The sequence below is a fragment of the Jaculus jaculus genome, chromosome 1, assembly GCF_020740685.1.
Source record: "Jaculus jaculus isolate mJacJac1 chromosome 1, mJacJac1.mat.Y.cur, whole genome shotgun sequence".
In the NCBI taxonomy this organism is placed as follows: domain Eukaryota; kingdom Metazoa; phylum Chordata; class Mammalia; order Rodentia; family Dipodidae; genus Jaculus; species Jaculus jaculus.
The window spans coordinates 162463796-162483910 of NC_059102.1; the positions used below are offsets into that span (position 1 = coordinate 162463796).

A 20115-nucleotide genomic window follows, 5' to 3' on the forward strand; every position below is an offset into this window, starting at 1 on the left:
TCCAGGTGAGGGGAAGGGGAACCTGAGCTGGTTCCAGGATTCGAGTTTACAGCCAGTTCCGAAGGTCCAGTCTTCCCTATCCCCATCCCACTAGTTCTGCAAAGCAGGGCTTCTGGTCCCTAATTCATATGCGAAAAGAATGAAGCTCGAACAGAGAATTCTGCTTCGTAGACAAAACCAGAGTCAAGCTTCCGGGACTCCCAGGCGCGGTTCTATAACCCATCTTGCTCATGTGTATTCAGACACACACAGCAGAGAAGATGGCCCGTCAGTGAAGATATCAACTTCGACTCTGAGCAGCGGTGCACTTAACCTGGGGTTTTTCTTCTTGGATCCCAAAGCCTGCTGTGATGTAGGTTTAAGGCTACTTAGCCTGCCTTCTGCCTCTCTTGGCCAGCCTTCCCGGGAACTCCCCAGCCTAGCCGCCCCGAGCCTCCGGGAGGGGAGCGGTGCAACCAGCCCGCGTCATCTGATGCTGTTTCCTGCAGGACGGAGAAGAGCGGAAAAAAGTGAAACTCCACCCTCCACCTCTGCCTCCCGCCCCCGGGGCCAAAGTACAAAGGGAGGAGGAAGAAGGGAACGGGGTCGGAGCCGTCGGGGCCAAAGGCATTAAGAGCCGGGAAGAGGCAGCTTCGACCCAACTGGGGACACTTCTTTCACCCCCGGTACTTAAAGACCCAACCGGAGTCCAGGCGTTGCCCCTAGCAGGCCCCACCTTATACTTGGCGGGCGTCGGAACCCGGCTCCTAGGACTACTTCGGGACCAGGGGACGTTCCACCCCTCTAAGACAGCCATGGTGAGGTGCCGGAGGCCCGAGGGCCCCACCCCTCCAGCTTGACCACACTGCCCTGGGTGCCCTCCTCCCGAAGCCCGAGATGCGGGGGGCCGGGAGGCTGCACTCCTGGCTCCCCAGAGAGGCGTGGGTCTGGGGCTGAGGACCAGGGCCCGGATGCCCAGGTGCCAGAACTAGGGCCTCAACACCTAGCGGGGGTGGAGACCACAGGCATCGGGAGAAGGTTCCCCACACATTCCTGAGCCGGCTGCCGGCCATGGAGCCCTTGAAGAACCTCTTCCTCAAGAGCCCTCTGGGGTCATGGAACAGCAGTGGGGGCAGTGGGAGTGGTGGTGGAGGCCGGCCTGAGGGGACCCCGAAGGCAGCAGCTTATGCCAACCCTGTGTGGACAGCCCTATTCGACTATGAGCCCAATGGGCAGGACGAGTTGGCGCTGCGGAAGGGCGACCGTGTGGAGGTGCTGTCCCGGGATGCAGCCATCTCAGGAGATGAGGGCTGGTGGGCGGGCCAGGTGGGCGGCCAGGTAGGCATCTTTCCATCCAACTATGTGTCTCGGGGTAGTGGCCCGCCCCCCTGTGAGGTAGCCAGCTTCCAGGAGCTGCGACTGGAGGAGGTGATTGGCATTGGTGGCTTCGGCAAGGTCTACCGTGGCAGCTGGAGAGGGGAGCTGGTGGCTGTGAAGGCAGCTCGCCAGGACCCCGATGAGGACATCAGTGTGACAGCTGAGAGTGTTCGCCAGGAGGCCCGGCTTTTCGCCATGCTGGCACATCCCAACATCATTGCCCTCAAAGCTGTGTGCCTGGAAGAGCCAAACCTATGCCTAGTGATGGAGTATGCAGCAGGTGGGCCCCTCAGTCGTGCACTGGCTGGACGGCGTGTGCCCCCCCACGTACTGGTCAACTGGGCAGTGCAGATTGCTCGTGGGATGCACTACTTGCACTGTGAAGCCTTGGTGCCTGTCATCCACCGGGACCTGAAGTCCAACAACAGTGAGTTTCTATGGACATAAATGGGGGGAGACCCAGAGAGGTGAAGGGCCTGGCCCAGGTGCACACACCTTCTAAGGGGAGTTCCAGATGACTAGGAGTACCCATGGTCTCTCACTGGCCCAAAAACAAGAATCCCAGACACCTGGCAGAATCATCCTGCCTCTGACCTAAGAGCCCCTGACCCAAGCTTGCAGCTGCAGTGTGTACAAGTTAAGAAACTGAGGTCTCAGGTGGGCCAGCAACATTGTGCCAAACCATAGTCAACACCTCAGGGAAGACCCTTGGATGTTGGTACTTCTAGCCTTCCCCGTCCCTGAAATCCATGTTCATGATGTTGCTGTGCTTTCCTCTTCCTCCCCTCACTCCTCTTTTCTCATGGTGAGCATCTCCTCTAGGACAGGTCCCAGGGGGGAAAAAATTCCTCTCTCATGGAGATAAGGCTGGTCCACCCCACCCTTCCCTGGCTGCATGACCTCCACCTGGTTATTTCAACTCAGAGACCCAGTTTCATCCTCCATAAAAAGGGAGTGATCAGGAGGCCAAAATGGCTTAATGTCCTGGGCAGGCCCTGGAGCACAATACCCACCAGGCAGATGTGGACATTTCAGGGCAGGATTGCCCAGAAGGCCCAGTTTAAGAAACAGCGTTTGGGGTGGGAGTGCCTGGCTGTGGAAGACTGTATCTCCCCCCTCTCAGCTCCCACGTGGCTACCTATCATGGGCCAAAGACAGGTTAGTGACAGGTTCAGAGGGCTTCCTAAAGTAGGCAAGTTTTAAGCAAGTTCAAGGCAGGCAACATTTAGTAAGGCACTTGTTAGGGTGTTCAGGCAAAGTCTGACCAGAGGCAAGGTTCAGAGGCATAACTCAGCTCCACTGGGGACACCAGGGGCTGAGCCTGCTGGAGCCCAGGGCACACAATTAGAAATGCAGGTGGAGAGTGCCTAACAGGATCACTGGAGAGGAGAAGCACAAGAATCAGCACGGGTATTTTAAGCCTCCTGGCCTTAGCAGCCACGGACGAGGGGCCTAGCACCAGGACCCAGTAATATCCAAGTTCTTAGCAGACTTGGAGGGAGCAGGAGAGCCCCTCCCAATCCATAGGAGAGGGCAGTTTGCACCTCCCAGCCTTACTTCTGAGCCTAACCATCTAGGGACCCCACACTCCCTTATTCTAAGGGGGATTCCCCGAAGGCCTGGGGGGGTGGGGGCTCCTGTCTTCTGTTTTTCCTCCCTTCTCTTTCCAGAAAAAATGGAACAATAGCCCGGGCCCCTGCTCCCCACCCTCCCTACGGCTTCCTGTGTTTCCTGCTGCCCCTGGGCTGGCTTCCTGCCCCTGCTCCAGCCCCTGCTCCCTCCCCAGCCCAGCTGCCTGCAGGGGAGGAAAGAGCTGGGGGTGGAGGGGTTGCTGGAGAGGAAGGAGCCAGGGATTGCTCCCCCATTCCCCTCCCCTCCAGTTCCCCTGCTTCCCTATGAGAGTCTGGGCTATGGTGGTGAAGGGCAGGCAAGGTGCCCTCAGCCTCTGAGCCTGGCATCCAACCTCATGGACCCAGTCCTAGGCCCGAGTTGCTGTCTGCGGGATTGGAGTGGGGGGAGTCCCTGGGCTGGGGGGGGGGCAGGCAGGAAACAATGGCGTGATTTTCCTGGACAATGGGGTCCTTGTGAGGAAGCCTGGCTGGGAGAGAAGGGGGAATTCTCCAGGCCCACGAGTCACAGGACTGACCTACCAGCCCAGCCTGGGCCTGACCTCCCCCAATTCGCTCCCAAAGGACCCCCCTCCCAATTGGAGACCTGACCCAGGCCTCCCAGAAAGGAGAAGTAGGGACCATGGGAGGGAAGCGGAAGAGGTGTTAGCTACCCAAGCTACTCCAGAGCCTCTTACAGTGCCCAGCTGGAGGTGGTACTGGTGGCCAGGTCCCCTTTCAGCGACAAGGGAGCTGTAAAGGAGTAGCTATGAGGTTTGCCCCAGCTCTCTAGCCGTTCTCTGGGTGGTCTTTGATCTCCCGGGCCTGAAGTCCCTGTCAGTCTTCAGAACAGTAACTTAGGTTGGAACAAATTCAAGGCCCAGGTAGGCAGCAAAAAAGCTTGGAGGAAAAGCAGAGGATATAGAGAAGTGGAGGCTTGCCAGGTGCCAGAGGAAAGAGAGGGAAAGTGGCAGAAAGATCACAAGAAGTCCTGTGAGTTGCTGTCCCTTTCTGGGCCTCACATTCCCCAACTGAAAAGTGGGGGACCCAACTGAAAAGTGGGGGAGACTGGCTACCCTGCCGGAGATACTGGTGCATAAAGTGCTTAGCCCAGGCTAGAGCAGTACATGCTAGTCTTCAGAGAAATCTGGCTCCAGAGAGAAAATCTGCCCTCTTCCCCCTCCTGCCCAGCCTGCTGTGGTTCATCCTCAGATGAGCTTGCACAAGCCTAGCAACTGTTCCCATACTGCCTTCAGCAGTCAGAGGCCATGAGGATCGAAGTTAGGAGTGACTGAGAGTGGAGAGTGGCCCAACAAAGTGAGTGCAGAATCACTAAGGCAGCTGCTATTGAGAGCCTTCCTGCCAGATGTCGGGCCTAGGTAAAGGCTTTAGCAGGGTGAGCTACTCTAATTAGACACTCCTCTGAAGGGTGTTTGGTTGTCCTTCTCAGCACAACTCCCCCCCACCAGTCCAGCTCAAAGGAGTGGAGATTTCAAAACCATTCTCTCTGAAAATACAGGAAAGTTTGCCATGCTTAGAGGCATAATAAAGGCTATGTAGAGTACACAGATGCCAGGCAGAGCAGGTTACTGCTGTCTGGTGTGAAAGATGACAGCCAGGGTGGTAGCTAGCACCTGGAAGAGACAACAATGTGCAGAGGCCAAGGAGAGACTGGGCTCTCAGAAGCACCAGAATTAAAGCAATTGAAAGTGGATTAGGCCCCCAAGAAAACAGGGCCAAGAGGAGTTGGACAGCAACGTCAAATCTCCCACAAGGCCTTAGTGCATGGACAGCTGTAAAGTCAGGGGTTCGGGTCCTCAGAGATGAACACCTGGTCTGCCTGTCCCCAGTACCTACGCTGCCCCATCACAGCTTGACACCCTATGCGGAACAGATACCACTGCTGAGCCACTGGTGGACCCTTCAGACCTCTAATGACTCTGTAACTTGGTCCTCTTTTTGAGAGGGAGGGTCTCTTGCCACTGCAAATGAACTCTAAATACATGCACCATTTTGTGCAACTGTTGTACAGTATGGGTACTAGGGAATTGAAGTCAGGCATGCCACGTAAGCAGGTGCCTTTAACCAATGAGCCATCTCCCCAGCCCCATTTGTCCTCTTTTATTTTTCTAAAACTTCTTTCATTTGAGCTGTTTTTGTCCTGGCAAGAGATCTGCAAGCTGCTGTTTCTCCTCCCTGTACGGAGTATGATGACCCCGTTTAGGTCAAAGCCAGAGCCCCTGCCAAATCTAACCATGCACTCCTACAACTGCTGCAAGCTCCTCCTTTGTGGCCAAGAGTCATCACCCCTCCTTTTCCCTTCACACCCAACTCCCTCAGTAGATATGTTTTGGAGGCTTTCCGCTGTGGCTGTGCCAGCCATGTTGTGCCTTGGGCACTGGGGCCTGTGGTGCCTTCCTTGCTTTCCTCCTGCTTCCCAACTCTAGAGTTGTGGTTCATATTCTTCCCTCAGCAAAATAAGACAGATTTCTATTGAAAGAGAACCTAACCTAAGAGGGCTGGAGAGATGGTTCAGCAGTTAAGCAACTTGCCTTCAGAGCCTAACTACCAGAGTCTGATTCCCCAGTATTCACATAAACCTAAATGCACAAAGTGTCAATATATGTAGCTGGGCATGGTGGTGTACACCTTTAATCCCAGCACTAAGGAGGCAGAAGTAGGAGGATTGCCATAAATTCGAGGCCACCCTGAGACTACACATTGATTACATGTCAGCCTGCACTAGAGTGAGACCACACCAAAAAAAAAAAGAAAGAAAGAAAGAAAGAACCTAGCCTCCTGCAGTTTTCATTTCATGCATTAGGGGGGAAAAAAAGTATTATTTTTGGAGCCAAGATCAGATGAAATTTTTGCCTTATTTTCTTTCTTTGTTTTTTCGAGGTAGGATCTCACTCTAGCCCAGGCTGGCCTGAAATTCACAGTGGTTCTCCTACCTCAGCCTCCCGAGTGCTGGGATTAAAGGCATGCATCACCATGCCTGACTTCTGCCTAATTTCCTTATTTTGTTTTGTTTTGTTTTCCAAAGTAGGGTCCCACTCTAGCTCAGGCTGACCTGGAATTCGCTATGTAGTCTCAGGGTGGCCTTGAATTTACTGCAGTCCCCCTACCTCGCCCTCCTGGAGTGCTGGGATTAAAGGCATGCACCACCATGCTCAACCCTTTTTTCTTTCTTTTTCTTTTTTTTTTGGTTTGTTTTGCATTTTTTTGTTTGTTTGTTGGCTGCCTAGTTTTTTAAATGATCTTGTATGTTTCCCTGCTATTTCCTCATCTGTAAAGCAGAATTAATAATACCTGTTCATTTTCTTTTTCTTTTTTTATTCTCTTTTAATCCCAGTACTCGGGAGGCAGAGGTAGGAGGATTGCCGTGAGTTCTAGGCCACCCTGAGACTCCATAGTGAATTCCAGGTCAGCCTGGGCTAGAGTGAGACCCTACCTCGAAAAATTAAATATCTATCTATCTATCTATCTATCTATATATATATATATGGAATGCTTCATGAACTTACATGTTATTCTTCTGCAGGGCCATGCTAATCTCCTCTGTATTATTCCAATTTTACCATAGCAAGCACTTATATCTTCGAGAGGCAGATAGAGAATGGGCATGCCAGGGCCTTCAGCCACTGCAAACAAACTCCAGACACATGAGCTACCTAGTGCATCTGGCTTACATGGGTCCTGGGGAATAGAACCTGGGTCCTTTGGCTTTGTGGGCAAGCACCTTAACCTATTAAGCCATCTCTCTAGCCTGATTTTGAGAGCTAGAATTAAGTTTTAAAATCTTGCTTCTAAAAGGACCCTGGGCAAATGTGTGTCATAATTGTTACTTTTTGCTTTTCCATCCATTCCCAGCTGTGAGCTTTCCAGGGCAAGATCTAGACCAGTCAATTCTCAGCACCCAGTACCTGTCAATTGAGTTTGCTCCCACTTCTTCCCCTAGCCCCATCACCTCATCCTAGAACACCCATAATTCTGTTCCACTTCTTCCCCAGTTCTTCTGCTGCAGCCCATTGAGGGTGATGACATGGAGCATAAGACCCTGAAGATTACTGACTTTGGCCTGGCCCGAGAGTGGCACAAAACCACACAAATGAGTGCTGCAGGCACCTACGCCTGGATGGCTCCAGAGGTTATCAAAGCCTCTACCTTCTCTAAGGGCAGCGATGTCTGGAGGTGCGGACTGTAAAGGGCAGAAGTGGTTGCCTAATACAGGGGTGGGCCGGCAGTCTGAACACAGGAGAACGGAACTAAACCACTTAATTCCTTCTTGCTGTAAAGTGGTCAGAAGGGGTCTCACACACACAAAGGTCACATAAATCCTTTGTCTTGTCCACAGCTTTGGGGTACTGCTGTGGGAACTGCTGACTGGAGAGGTGCCCTACCGTGGTATCGACTGCCTTGCTGTGGCCTATGGTGTAGCTGTTAACAAGCTCACATTGCCCATCCCATCCACCTGCCCGGAACCCTTCGCACAGCTCATGGCCGGTAAGCGGATGGACTGGGCAGACTGAAGGGGGTGAACTCCCTGGACTTGGACTTAGCCACCCACAGACTCCCTTTTTGTGTCTCCCTTCCTTGCTGTGCCCCTAGATTGTTGGGCACAGGACCCCCACCGCAGACCCGACTTTGCCTCCATCCTGCAACAGTTGGAGGCGCTAGAGGCGCAGGTCCTGCGGGAAATGCCGCGGGACTCCTTCCATTCTATGCAGGAAGGCTGGAAACGCGAGATCCAGGGCCTCTTCGACGAGCTGCGGGCCAAGGAAAAGGTGCGAGGAGTCGGGGGACCCAAGATTGGGTAGAGAATAGGGTGGGGTCTGTGGTGAGCGCTGGACTGACGACGACGCCTTCCTTCCCTGTCGCGGGCGGGCGCAGGAACTGCTGAGCCGCGAGGAGGAGCTGACGCGCGCGGCCCGCGAGCAGCGGTCTCAGGCCGAGCAGCTGCGACGGCGCGAGCACCTGCTGGCGCAGTGGGAGCTGGAGGTGTTCGAGCGCGAGCTCACGCTGCTGCTGCAGCAGGTGGACCGCGAACGGCCGCACGTGCGCCGCCGCCGCGGCACCTTCAAGCGCAGCAAGCTCCGGGCGCGCGACGGCGGCGAGCGCATCAGCATGCCCCTGGGTAAGAGGCGTGCCCCGGGACGGCTCTCCGCCATTGGCCACGGGCGCCAGGGGGCGGATCCCGTCTGCTAGCCTCACTGAGATTGGTGGGAGCTTTTAGTGGGTTGATCCCCGAATTGAAGGCTAGAAAGGGTGGATCCTTCCCCCGCCCCCCAGGGTTGTTTGTGTCTGTGGGCGGGTTCTGGCGGAAACAGTCGCTGGTCTGCTCAGGAGTGGCTGCGACTGGGAGTGGACTGAAAGTGATGCTCTTGAAAGTTCTGGGAAGGCCCAGGGGCGGGGCAGGCCGGCGCCAGCTAACTTCCCTTTTCAACCGGCTTGTGGGATGGTGCAGTCCTGCCATTCAGTTTTCCTTATTGACAGCTCAGGAAGGCAATGGGGCTGCTCATTTAGCCACCTTTGCCAGTGTCTACGTAGCCTGGGAGCCGGCCCCTTCTTCACAAACCTGCACCTGCCCCCCCTCCCCTAACCCCAGATTTCAAGCACCGCATCACCGTGCAGGCTTCACCTGGCCTTGATCGGAGGAGAAACGTCTTCGAGGTTGGGGCTGGGGACTCACCCACATTCCCTCGGTTCCGAGCTATCCAGTGTAAGAAATTTGGTCTGTCTTACCTTCCCTCTAACCCCTGTGTTCTTAAACCTTATCCCTGGAGGTGGACCCCACCCACTAACTCCTGCCTCCACTTCCACGCCCCCCTCTCCTCTCCATCTGTACTTAGCCCGAGTTCCCCAAGAAATTTTTTTTTTTCGTTCAGTGAAGTAATTGTGTGACACTATGTGTTCTTTATTTTCCTGGACGCTGTGCCAATATTAACTCAGTCAATCTTATTAGGTCGATATCCTCACTCACTAAATTATGTAGATGAGGAAAATGAGAAAAGCATTTTGCCACATAACCTAGTAAGTGGCAGAGCCAAAAGTCACCCTCAAAGCAGCTGGAGCCACTGCACTTTTAAGCAGCGAATGTCGGCTGAAAGATGAATGGAGATGCCCCACCTTATACCTACCCCAGGGCCCAGACCCACCTATACTACCAAAGGCTAGACTGCCCCTATCCTGGCTGTCAGGATGGTGGAAGACAAGGATCAGCTCGGGCCCCTCATGTGCTTTTACAGTGGAACCTGTAGAGCCCAGCCAAGCCTGGGGCCGCCAGTCCCCGCGCCGTCTGGAAGATTCAAGCAATGGAGAGCGGCGAGCATGCTGGGCCTGGGGTCCTAGTTCCCCCAAGCCTGGAGAAGCCCAGAATGGGAGGTAAGTGGCTGAGTGTCCCCAAACCCCAGCGTTGTACTCCTCTCAGTCCTGAAACACAGAGCACACCACTTTTGCCCCTCCTCTAGGAGAAGGTCCCGCATGGACGAAGCAACGTGGTACCTGGATTCAGATGACTCCTCCCCCTTAGGATCTCCTTCCACACCCCCAACACTCAATGGTGAGTGGGCTTGTCTCCCTAACGGGATCTTACTGAGTCCTTCCTGTGGACACTGAGGTAGACCTTGAGAAGCGGAGCTGGAATCCTGCCCTGACAACTCTCACTCTAGAGACCAGGAAACCAAGGCTGAGACAACACAGCCTGTCCTAGAGCCCTAGTCTGACCTCCAGAACTACAGCAAGCCGACACTGCCCAGGCCTCAGGGAACCTAGAGACTAGTCCCCCACTTTGGGCTCTTTCTTGGTCCTACAGCAGAGTGCACCCTTAGTAGACTCAGGGGAGAATGGTACAGAATTTGGTGCTAAAGAAACAGAAGGGGACTGGAGAGATGGCTTAGCGGTTAAGCGCTTGCCTGTGAAGCCTAAGGACCCCTGTTCAAGGCTCGATTCCCCAGGACCCACACTAGCCAGATGCACAAGGGGGCACATGCATCTGGAGCTCATTTGCAGTGGCTGGAGGCCCTGGCGTGCCCATTCTCTTTCACTCTCTCTCTGCCTCTTTCTCTGTCTGTCACTTTCAAATAAATAAATAAACATAAAACAAAAAAAATTTAAAAAAATAGAAACAGAAGGGAACTGCCCATATGAGGTGGAGCCAGACAAGGGGTTTCTATGCTTTTCTGTGCTTTTCAGAGTGCTTTCTGGGGAGCATGTGGGTATAGAAAAAGAAAAGAAGGCTGAACAGGTAGGGCCCATTGTCCCTGCCTCCAGGAAAGTTCATGGCTTTTCTTAAATAAAGATAACAACACCTACTAAGTGGGAGGCATCCTGTCCAATCCTGCAGGGAAGGTGCTGTTATAGTTCCCATTTTAGAGATAACCAAGAAGAGAGGTAACCTACCTAAAATCCCCAGCTAAAAAGTAAAGCCAAGAGTGACTCTGGCTCCCATACTCACAGCCAACTTCCTGGGAAGCTTTCTTACTGCTCCAACAAGACTCCAGCATCAGAAGCACAAGGGCTCAGCTTAACACTGCTCAGGCTTTACAGGGGCTAGAAAGGTGTGGCCTCTGCTGGCCATGTTGGTGCACACCTTTAGTCCCAGCATTCCAGAGGCAGAGGTAGGAGGATCTCTATGAGCTCGAAGACACCCTAAGACTGTTTAGTGAATTCTAAGTCAGCCTGGGCTAAAACAAGACCCTACCTCAGGAGGGGGAAAAAAAAAAAGGAGCCAGGCATGGTGGCACACATCTTTAATCCCAGCACTTGGGAGGCAGAGGTAGAAGGATTGCTATGAGTTGGAGGCCACTCTGAGACTACATTGTGAATTCCAGGTCCACCAGAGCCCCAGCCCTGTCTTCTGTTAGCAACAGATAGCCCCTTTCACCCACCATCCATATCTACCTAGTTGCCACCTATACCATCCCCAGACGCTATACAATGCAGTTGGGTGTGGTGTAGTGTATGCCTATAATCCCAGCAGTCAGGAGGCTGACACAGGAGGATTTTCACAAGTTCAAGTCCAGCATGATCTACATAGGGAGTTCCAAATCAGCCAGAGATGCATAGAAAGACCCTGTCTCAAAAACAATAAGTAAATAAAATAGCTAATGTTTTTTGTAAGACTCTTTTAATTAGAGCTTTTTCCTTGTTTCTTTTTTTTTGTTTTTATTTATTTATTTGAGAATGGCAGACAAAGAGGAAGAGAGAGAGAGAAAGAATGGGTGTGCCAGGGGTCTCCAGCCACTGCAAACGAACTCCAGACACATGCACCCCTTGTGCATCTGGCTAACGTGTGTCCCGGGGAATTGAGCCTCAAACCGGGGTCCTTAGGCTTCACAGGCAAGTGCTTAACTACTAAGCCACCTGTCTGGCCCTTATAAGATATATTTTTTAAGTATTTTATTTTATTTATTTATTTGACAGAGAAAGAGGGGGAGAGAGAGAGAATGGGTATGTCAGGGCCTCCAGCCACTGCAAACAAACTGCAGACACGTGCGCCCCCTTGTGCAGCTGGTTAACATGGATCCTGGGGAATCAAACCTGGGTCCTTTGGCTTTGCAGGCAAATGGCTTAAACCACTAAGCCATCCCACCAGCCCAAAATAGTTAATATTTATTGACAGTCTCTTATGTGCCAGATAGACATGATTATTGGCTGTGTTTTACTGAGATGGAAACAGGCACAGGGAGGTTAAGTGGTTGTTATAGGGCATCCTATAAAAGAGGAATTTGAACCAAGGTCTGCCTGGCATCAGAGACAGGCCCTTAAACTTCCATCTGCTACATCGTTCTGCTGCGGAGACTGAACTGTAAACTAGGCTAGGGAGATTGGATTCACCTCTTCTAGAGCATGCCAGGCCAGGGAAGCCAAGGGAGAATTTGAGATCCTGTAAATCCAGGTGTGGGTTGCACTTTGACCATGCTCTACCAGGCTTCCTGACCATACCACCCCTGAGTTCCCAGGGGACACAAGACAGGCCTGGATCCCATGCCCTCCAGCTGGCTGCTCTACCAGAGAAGACACCACTGGTCAAGCCTTATTGCTGACTAAGCACATGGTTTCCTAGCCCAGTCCTACACTCCTGTCTCCACCTGGGCTTATAAGAAAAGTATATGAAGGCCTGGTATGGTGGTACATGCCTTGGATCTCAGCATTTAGGAGGCAGAGGGAGGAGGATCACTGTGAGTTCAAGGCCAGCCTGAGACTACAGAGTTCTAAGTCAGCCTGGGCTAGAGTGAGACTCTACCTCAAAAAACAACAGGCTGGAGAGAGTCTTAGTAGTTAAGGCGCTTGCCTGTGAAGCCTAAGGATCCAGGTTTGATTCTCCAGGACCCATGTAAGCCAGATGCACAAAGTGGCACATGCATCTGGAATTCATTTATAATGGCTAGAGGCCCTAGTGCACCCATTCTTTCTCTCTGATTCTAATAAATAATAAATAAATCTTAAAAAAAAAAAAAAAAAAACCCTGACCTTACCCTCCCAACCACCAAAAGAATCAGAAGCTGAATCAAAGACTGGGCCTCATACAGGTTCCACACTCAGAGTATTGGTGCATAGACCATTATTGGGGATCTCCACACCACTCACTTGTCCCCAGCTGGATATTCTGGCCTTGGGGATCTGGTTATAGTGAGTTGCACTTTGGCAGTCTATGGTCAGCCTACACTGACAGAAGCTGCCTGGAACTTATTGCCTAGAGTCACTAACCACCCCAAGTCCCCATGGAAAGAATTTTACCTTCATCCCTTGGCCAAGGAGAGGCACTCTGCTCTCTCCTAAACCAGCTCTGACTGCCAGGAAGCTTAAAGGTAAATTAAAGTCATAGCTGAATTACACAAGTCACTAAATTCTAGGAACCATGTGGTTGATGCAAGTATTATATAAAAGAATTCTTGGGAGATTGCTATGAGTTTGAGGCTACCCTGAGACTACCTAGTAAATTCCAGGTCAGCCTGGGCTAGAGCAAGAAACTACCTCAAAAAAAAAAAAATCTTTTTAAAGATATATTCTGTTTTTTATTTATTAGAAAAAAGAGAGTGAGTATGGGTGTGCCAAGGCCTCTTGCCACTGTAAACAAATTCCAAACTCATGGGCCACTTTGTGTCTGGCCTCATGTGGGTACTGAGGAATCAAACTCAGTCCAGCAAGCAAGCAACTTCAACCAGAGAGAGTCATCTCCCCACCCAGCAAAAATGAATTCTTTTATTCTTTTTTTTAGCACACGCTGATCTGGAATTCACTATGTAGTCTCAGGCTGGCCTTAAACTCATGATGATCCTCCTACCTCTCTGCCTCCAGAATGCTGGGATTAAAGGCATGCCCCACCACACCTGATTTTGTTTTGTTTTTAAGTATATTATTTATTTGTAAGAGAGAAAGAGACAGATGAAGAGAGAGAATGGGTGGGCTAGGGCCTCTAGCTAGCTACTAGAAATGAATTCCAGATGCATGTGCTACCTTGTGCAGCTGGCTTTACGTGAGTACTGGAGAATTGAACCCAGGTCATTGGGCTTTTGCAGGCAAGCACCATCTCTCCAGCCCCCCCCCCTTTTTTTTTTAAAGGAAAGCAGCCCTGAATGATGTCCAAGTTACCAAACCACAGGACCTGAGGTGATGGGAGACATAGAAGGGCAGATGTAGAGGCAAGAACTGATAACCCAGGAGTAACCAGGAGCCAAGATGGCACATAAGCTCATCCAACAAGCATTCTATCTTCAGTGGGTTAGGAGATTTTCAGAGAACAGACTCAAGGGGAAGCTCCATGATGGCAGGGAGCAGAGGGCGGATATCATCTCCTGGCCAACATCAGGTGGACAACAGCAGCAGGAGTGTGTGCCCCAGTCCGTTTTTAAAATGTCTTTATTTGTTTGTTTGCAAGCAGAGAGAGATAGGAGACAGAAAGACAGAGAGAATGGACACACAGGACTTCCAGTCACTGCAAACAAACTCCAGTTGATGCATCACGTTGTGCATCTGGATATACGTGGGTACTGTGGAATCGAACCTGGGTCCTTAGGCTTTGCAGGCAAGCACCTTAACTGCTGAGCCATCTCTTCATCCCCTTGTTGTTTTGTTGTGTTGTTTGTTTTGAGTCAGGGTCTCATGCAGCCCAGCTGCCTTAGACTCACTGTGTAGGCAAGGATGATCTTGGATTCTTCCTGATCCTCCCCTTCTACTCTCAAGTGCTAGAATTATAGTACTATACCCTCACATCTGACTCAGGTGGGGACTTTTAAAGAAGAGAATTTTATTTGGCATGTTCATGTTTTAGTAGAAAATGCCAGGAGGATTGTGAATTCAAAGCCAGCCTGAGTAACTGAGCAAGATTGACTCAATACTTTTCAAAGGGCTGACAGAGTGGGTGCAGTGGTGCATGCTTGTAATCCTAGCACTCAGAATGCTGAAGCAGGAGAATCACATCCAGTTCAAGATTAAGCATGGGCCACATAGAGAGAATCTGTCTCAAAAGCACCAAAAGGGAGCTGGAAAGATGGCTCTGCAGTTAACAGCACTTGCCCTGATGGCCTGGGTTTGATTCCCCAGTATCCACATAAAGCCAGTTGCACAAAGTGGCACGTTCATCTGGAGTTTGTTTGTAGTGGTAGGAGGCCCTGGCATGCCCATACTCACTCTTTCTATGTCTGCCTCTTTCTGTCCTTAAATAAATACATACATACATATATATGTTTTAAGCACCAAAGGGCTGGAGAGATGGCCTAGTAGTCAAGGCACTTGCTTGCAAAGCCAAAGGACTCAGTTTTGTTACCCCAGAACCCACATAGGCCAGATGCACAAGGAGGCACATGCATCTGGAGTTCGTTTGCAGTTGCTGGATGCCCTGGTGCACGCTCTCTCTTTTCAAATAAATAAATAAATTTTTTTTTAAAGCACAGAAAAAAGCACCAAAGAGAAAAAGGTCTTACAGCTTAGTGGTAGAGCATTTGCCTAGCACCAAAGTGGGGTGCTGAGGACTCTCTGGGCCCTTGAGTATCAGTGACTAAAAGTGGATAGTGGGAAGCAAGAGGTACAAAGACTGGGTAAGGATGTGGCTGTGAACAAGAACCCCAAACCAGCCAGATGTGGTGGTGCACACCTTTAATCTCAAACCGAGCTAGAATGAGACCCCACCTCAAAAAAATAAAAAATTAAGGGGGAACAAAAAAAGCCCAAACTAAGGAGAAGCTCACACTTCCTAATGTCACATTTCTTCCTCTGGACAGCCCAGCTTAAGCTCTCTATTCTAGGTAGGCCAGTTCCACGCTTGGCCAAAGAAAAAGAGCAAAAGGGACAAGGCAGGCGAAGACTTTGACAAGTCAAGCCTTCTGGTGACAATGGAAGTAAAAGACTTTTGGCAGCCATGCTAGATATCTCATACCCCTTAGTGATGGACTCCTCAGTGCATTCCAGGTAGTCTAGAGCAGAATCAAGCCAGCCCTGAGCCCAAAGACAGGAAGATACTAATGTATTCACATCTAGTGTAGAGTCTGGTAGGGGTCTAAAAGCTCTGCTGCCCCTGCTAGATTGGGGTCACATACACCCATGCACATGGGTCGTGCAGCCTTCTGCAAGCCCTTGACCCTTCTGGACCTGTAAGTCTGGCACATAAGAGTCAGACAACATACTTCCCTTGAATCACCCAACCCAGCCATGGCACAAACACATGGTGTATAAACCAGCTGTCATCTCAGGCACTGACCCTTCTCAGTTTCCTCATTCTGGGATGGGGACAGTGGTGTGTGCTACATACATTGGAGAGCTCTTGTATGTTCCATGCAAGTGACTGCTGGGGTGGAGGCAGATGCGCAGAGGGTCAGGGCTACCCAACCATAAGTGGAATGGCCACGGGGCACTGGTCTCAGTCCACAGAGCCAGCCCTTGTAACAGGTTGCCCTTGAGCCCACTGACCTCAACCTGCCCCTTCTTGAGTCCTTGCCCTGCCATCTCTGGGCTATGGGCAGCTCAGGTTTTGCTCCTGCTGGTTCAGCCTTCTGCAAACCCTTCTGATAGAACATGGGTGATGGAAACGTTCTCATGGGTGGGGACAAGTGTGACTACAGGGAAGCCAAGGAAGATGGTGGGAAACAGAACTCAGTCCTTCTTCAGAGCCACTGAGGGGTCCCTGGCACCCTCATCTGGAAGACTTAGCAGCCTCAATCTAACGTCTGTATCACTGCTTGCAGGTAACCCCCCACGGCCGAGCCCAGAGCCAGAGGAACCACGGAAGCCGAGCCCTGCAGAGCGCGGCAGCAGTTCTGGGACACCCAAGCTGATCCAGCGTGCACTGCTGCGTGGCACTGCTCTGCTAGCCTCTCTGGGCCTTGGCCGGGACCTACAGCTGCCCGGAGGTCTGGCCCGCGAGCGAGGGGAGCCCCCACCAGCGCCCCCTATGCCAATGTCCATGCCAAGCCCCACGGAGCCACCCTCCACCCCACTCATCCGACTGTCTCCCACAACACCTGATGCCCGTAGTCCACCCACCCCTGCACCCCTATTACTGGACCTGAGTGTACCCTCCGGCCAACCATCAGCCAAGAGCCCTCGGCGGGAGGAGACACGTGGTGAGTATCCCTAGGGCAAGCGGGAAGATGGAGGTCATCAGTGAGGGATGGGCATCTCGGGACTCATAGGTCCGCAGACAACTGCTGTGTACCAAAACCGGGTCCTCAGGGCACTGGGGCTTTGTAGAGAGCTGAGTTCTAAGTTTAGCTTGAAATGCTACTGGAGACAACTATTGGCTAGTTGGGCCAGGTACTGCAACAGTTCTGTAGAGATTATCTCACTTGAATTACCATAACCTATGAAGATGTATTTATTTACTTATTTTTTATGAGAGAGAATTGGCATGCCAGGGCCTCTAGCCACCGTAATTGAACTCCAGCCACGTGTGCTACTTTGTGTGCTTGCATCACCTTGCGTGTCTGGCTTATGTGGGACCTGGTGAGTCAAACATGGGTCCTTAGGCTTCCCAGGCAAGTGCCTTAACCACTAAACCATCTCTCCAGCCATATTTAATTATTTTTATTCTATTTTATTATTATTTTGTTTTTGGTTTTTCTTTTTTTAATTTATTTATTTGAGAGTGACAGACACAGAGAAAAAGACAGAGGGAGAGAGAGAGAATGGGCGTGCCAGGGCTTCCAACCTCTGCAAACGAACTCCAGACGCGTGCGCCCCCTTGTGTATCTGGCTAACGTGGGACCTGGGGAACCGAGCCTCGAACCGGGGTCCTTAGGCTTCACAGGCAAGCGCTTAACCACTAAGCCATCTCTCCAGCCCATTGGTTTTTCTTTTTGAGGTAGGGTCTCACTCTGGCTCAGGCTGAATTCACTATGTAGTCTCAGGGTGGCCTCAAAGTCATGGCGACCCTCCTACCTCTGCCTCCCAAGTGCTGGGATTAAAGGCGTGTGCTACCACGCCTGGCTTGCTTTTTTTTTTTTTTTTTTTTTTTTTTTTGAGGTAGCCTATCTATATAACTCAGACTGGCTTCAATTCCTGGTCTTCTTGCATTGGCCTCTCAAGTGCTGAGATGATAGGCATGTACCACCACACCAGGCTAGATGAGGAAATTTAAGGCACACAGAGTTCATAGACTCAGGGACTTCAAGCTCCCACAACTAGTGAGTGGTCAAGCCCAGACCCATCTGGGACAGCCTGGCTCTTAACCACTTCGTATTGTACAGATGCATCGTGGAACATAAAGGGCCTTGGAAATGAGTCAAGTCGAGCTCCCCGGGTAAATAGGAATTGAAGACTAGAGCCAGAGCAGTGCCTCCTACTGACACCTAGGAACTGATGGCCTCCTAACTATGTGCCCCTCCTGCATTCTCATAGGAAGAACTGTCTCACCCCCACCAGGAATATCACGCTCTGCTCCTGGCACCCCTGGCACCCCTCGCTCACCACCTTTGGGCCTCATCAGCCGACCTCGGCCCTCACCCCTTCGCAGCCGCATAGACCCCTGGAGCTTCGTGTCAGCTGGGCCACGGCCTTCACCCCTGCCCTCGCCACAGCCTGCGCCCCGTCGGGCACCCTGGACCTTGTTCCCAGACTCAGATCCGTTCTGGGACTCTCCAACTGCCAACCCTTTCCGGACAGGCCCCCAGGACTGCAGGGCACAGACCAAAGACATGGGTGCCCAGGCCCCATGGGCCCCAGAGGCAGGGCCTTGAATGGGCTGGCGCAGGCCATGCCCTCATGCTCCAGCTGCCTTAGAGGAACTACAGCGTACACTGGAATGGGAGCCAGGCAGTCCTCTGTAGCTGTCCTGGTTTCCCCCAGGGATCCCACTCTCCCCCCCCCTTGGGGATCAGGAACACTACACTGCACAGGATGCCTTCACACTGGATGGGGGGGCTGTACCCCCCACACCTGCAACTTGTAGGTCCTTCTGACATACCTGCCCCACTGGGGCCTGACACTGTACCCAGCTGGTTGGGAGGACCAGAGCTTGTCTCAGGGAATTGCCCCCAGAGGTGGCACAGGGAGGAGGGGAAGTGCAGGGGGGAAGGGCTAGCCTTAGCTGTCACCAGCACTTTTGTTCAAGTCCTGTTACTGTGCCCCCTGCCCCAAGACTTAGTTCCTGAGCCCCTGCCCTGGGGGTCGTCAGGGGTCAGGGATTTCTGGGTGCCTTTCTGCTGCCCCAGCCAGGGTTGGGACCCTGGACTGGAGATCCAATGAAGCCAAATAAACTCGGAAGCTGTCTCCCCAAATGTAACCTGTCACCCTTCTTGGAGGTAACAGTGACCTTATGCCCTTAGCTCAGTCAGTCCATTGACTGATAGCCTGGGCCAGAATGCCTTGCAACACACCCTTCTGGTACTAAGCTCCTCCCCCAAGTCTGGGTCAGTCATTCAGAACTCCTCAGCCCTCTTGACACTGAAACCACTGGCTTCATTGACCTCCTCATCCCTTCCATCCCTGTCACTCCACTTTGCTTAAGTCATTTCTACCATTTGAGTAACTACTGTTGCTGGTAGGCCTTGCCTGACCATGCTGCCCCACCCTGGGTGGATCTCCACCCAGTAGCCTATGGACAGCATCTTGAGGGTTTGCCCTGGGTTTGTCTCCAGCCCATGGACTGGACATGTACAGAATAAATCCACCCACCTGCTAGCCTGGTTACCTATCCTGGGATTCTGTGCTCTCACACCCACCCAGTGCCCTGGGCTGGGGTCCTTCCATGGCTTATAAGTGTGTTTACCCCAGTGCTGATGGGAGCCAGGCCTGGTCTGCAATCCAGTGGGGCAGAGAAGCAGGAGGAGGTCCTTGGGAAGAGCTGAGATGGAAGACGAGAGTATCATCTGTCCAGAATGCTCTGGGCTTCCCTCAGGCCTCTCACTTCCATCCCGAATCCCAACATTCCTCTCTGCCGAGGCCACAATCATTCTACCCAGGATGCCCCAGTATTCCCCTACAGGTCTCCCTGGGCCTACTTGTCCTCCAAACTGTGTCCTTAGTCCTCTTCCCATGCAAGCCCCCTGCTCCTCTCATACCCCAGGTTTTTGCCTATGATGACTAGCTTCTCATTCTCTAGCCAAATGTCACGTCCTTTGAGTCACTTCACTTTTCCAGGGAGCTAGCCTCCCCAGAATACTGCCTTTTGGGCACTTAATTCCTCCACAGAACTTAATAAGAACTGATCTCATGCCGGGCGTGGTGGCACAGCACACCTTTAATCCCAGCACTCTGGAGGCAGAGATAGGAGGATCGCCATGAGTTCGAGGCCACCCTGAGACTACATAGTTAATTCCAGGTCAGCCTGAGCCAGAGTGAGACCCTACCTCAGAAAAAAAAAAAAAATTCTTTGCTTACAGGTTTTTTTGTGTGAGCACTGGACAAGAAGGGACCTGAGTCTTATCTAATGTCCAACTGAGTGAGGTGGGGCTAAGGGGATGACTTAATAGTTAAGGCATTTGCCTGCAAAGCCTAAGGACCAAGGTTCAATTCCCCAGGACCCACGTAAGCCAGTTGCACAAGGTGGTGCATGCATCTGGAGTTCGTTCACAGTGGCTGGAAGCCCTGGCATGCCCATTCTCTCCATCTGCCTAACCCCCCCCCCCATAAAAAAAATAAAAGTGTAAACTGCAAGATTATAACTAGGTGAACATGACTGTATAAATGTGAAACCCTCTCCAGGCATCTGCTTCCT

At 51.9% G+C, this 20115-nt stretch overlaps 1 protein-coding gene and 1 pseudogene across 2 annotated transcripts; one reads left to right on the forward strand and one right to left on the reverse strand.

The window, feature by feature from the left end:
• The first annotated feature begins 557 nt into the window (after positions 1-557).
• On the forward strand, positions 558-18676 carry Map3k11 (mitogen-activated protein kinase kinase kinase 11). Of its 2 annotated transcripts, none has more exons than XM_045157995.1 (10): positions 558-1783; positions 6977-7157; positions 7321-7469; positions 7575-7750; positions 7857-8100; positions 8572-8685; positions 9212-9347; positions 9434-9525; positions 16148-16525; positions 17823-18676. In XM_045157995.1, the coding sequence occupies exons 1-10, from the start codon at positions 1051-1053 to the stop codon at positions 18134-18136; spliced, it is 2517 nt and encodes an 838-aa protein (XP_045013930.1). In that variant the 5' UTR covers positions 558-1050; the 3' UTR covers positions 18137-18676. The 2 variants fall into 2 exon arrangements, with proteins under 2 accessions (XP_045013930.1, XP_004656734.2); XM_004656677.2 differs by having other exon boundaries at positions 562-1783; positions 17799-18676.
• LOC123458309 lies at positions 6463-6559 on the reverse strand (annotated as a pseudogene).
• Positions 18677-20115: the final 1439 nt, after the last annotated feature.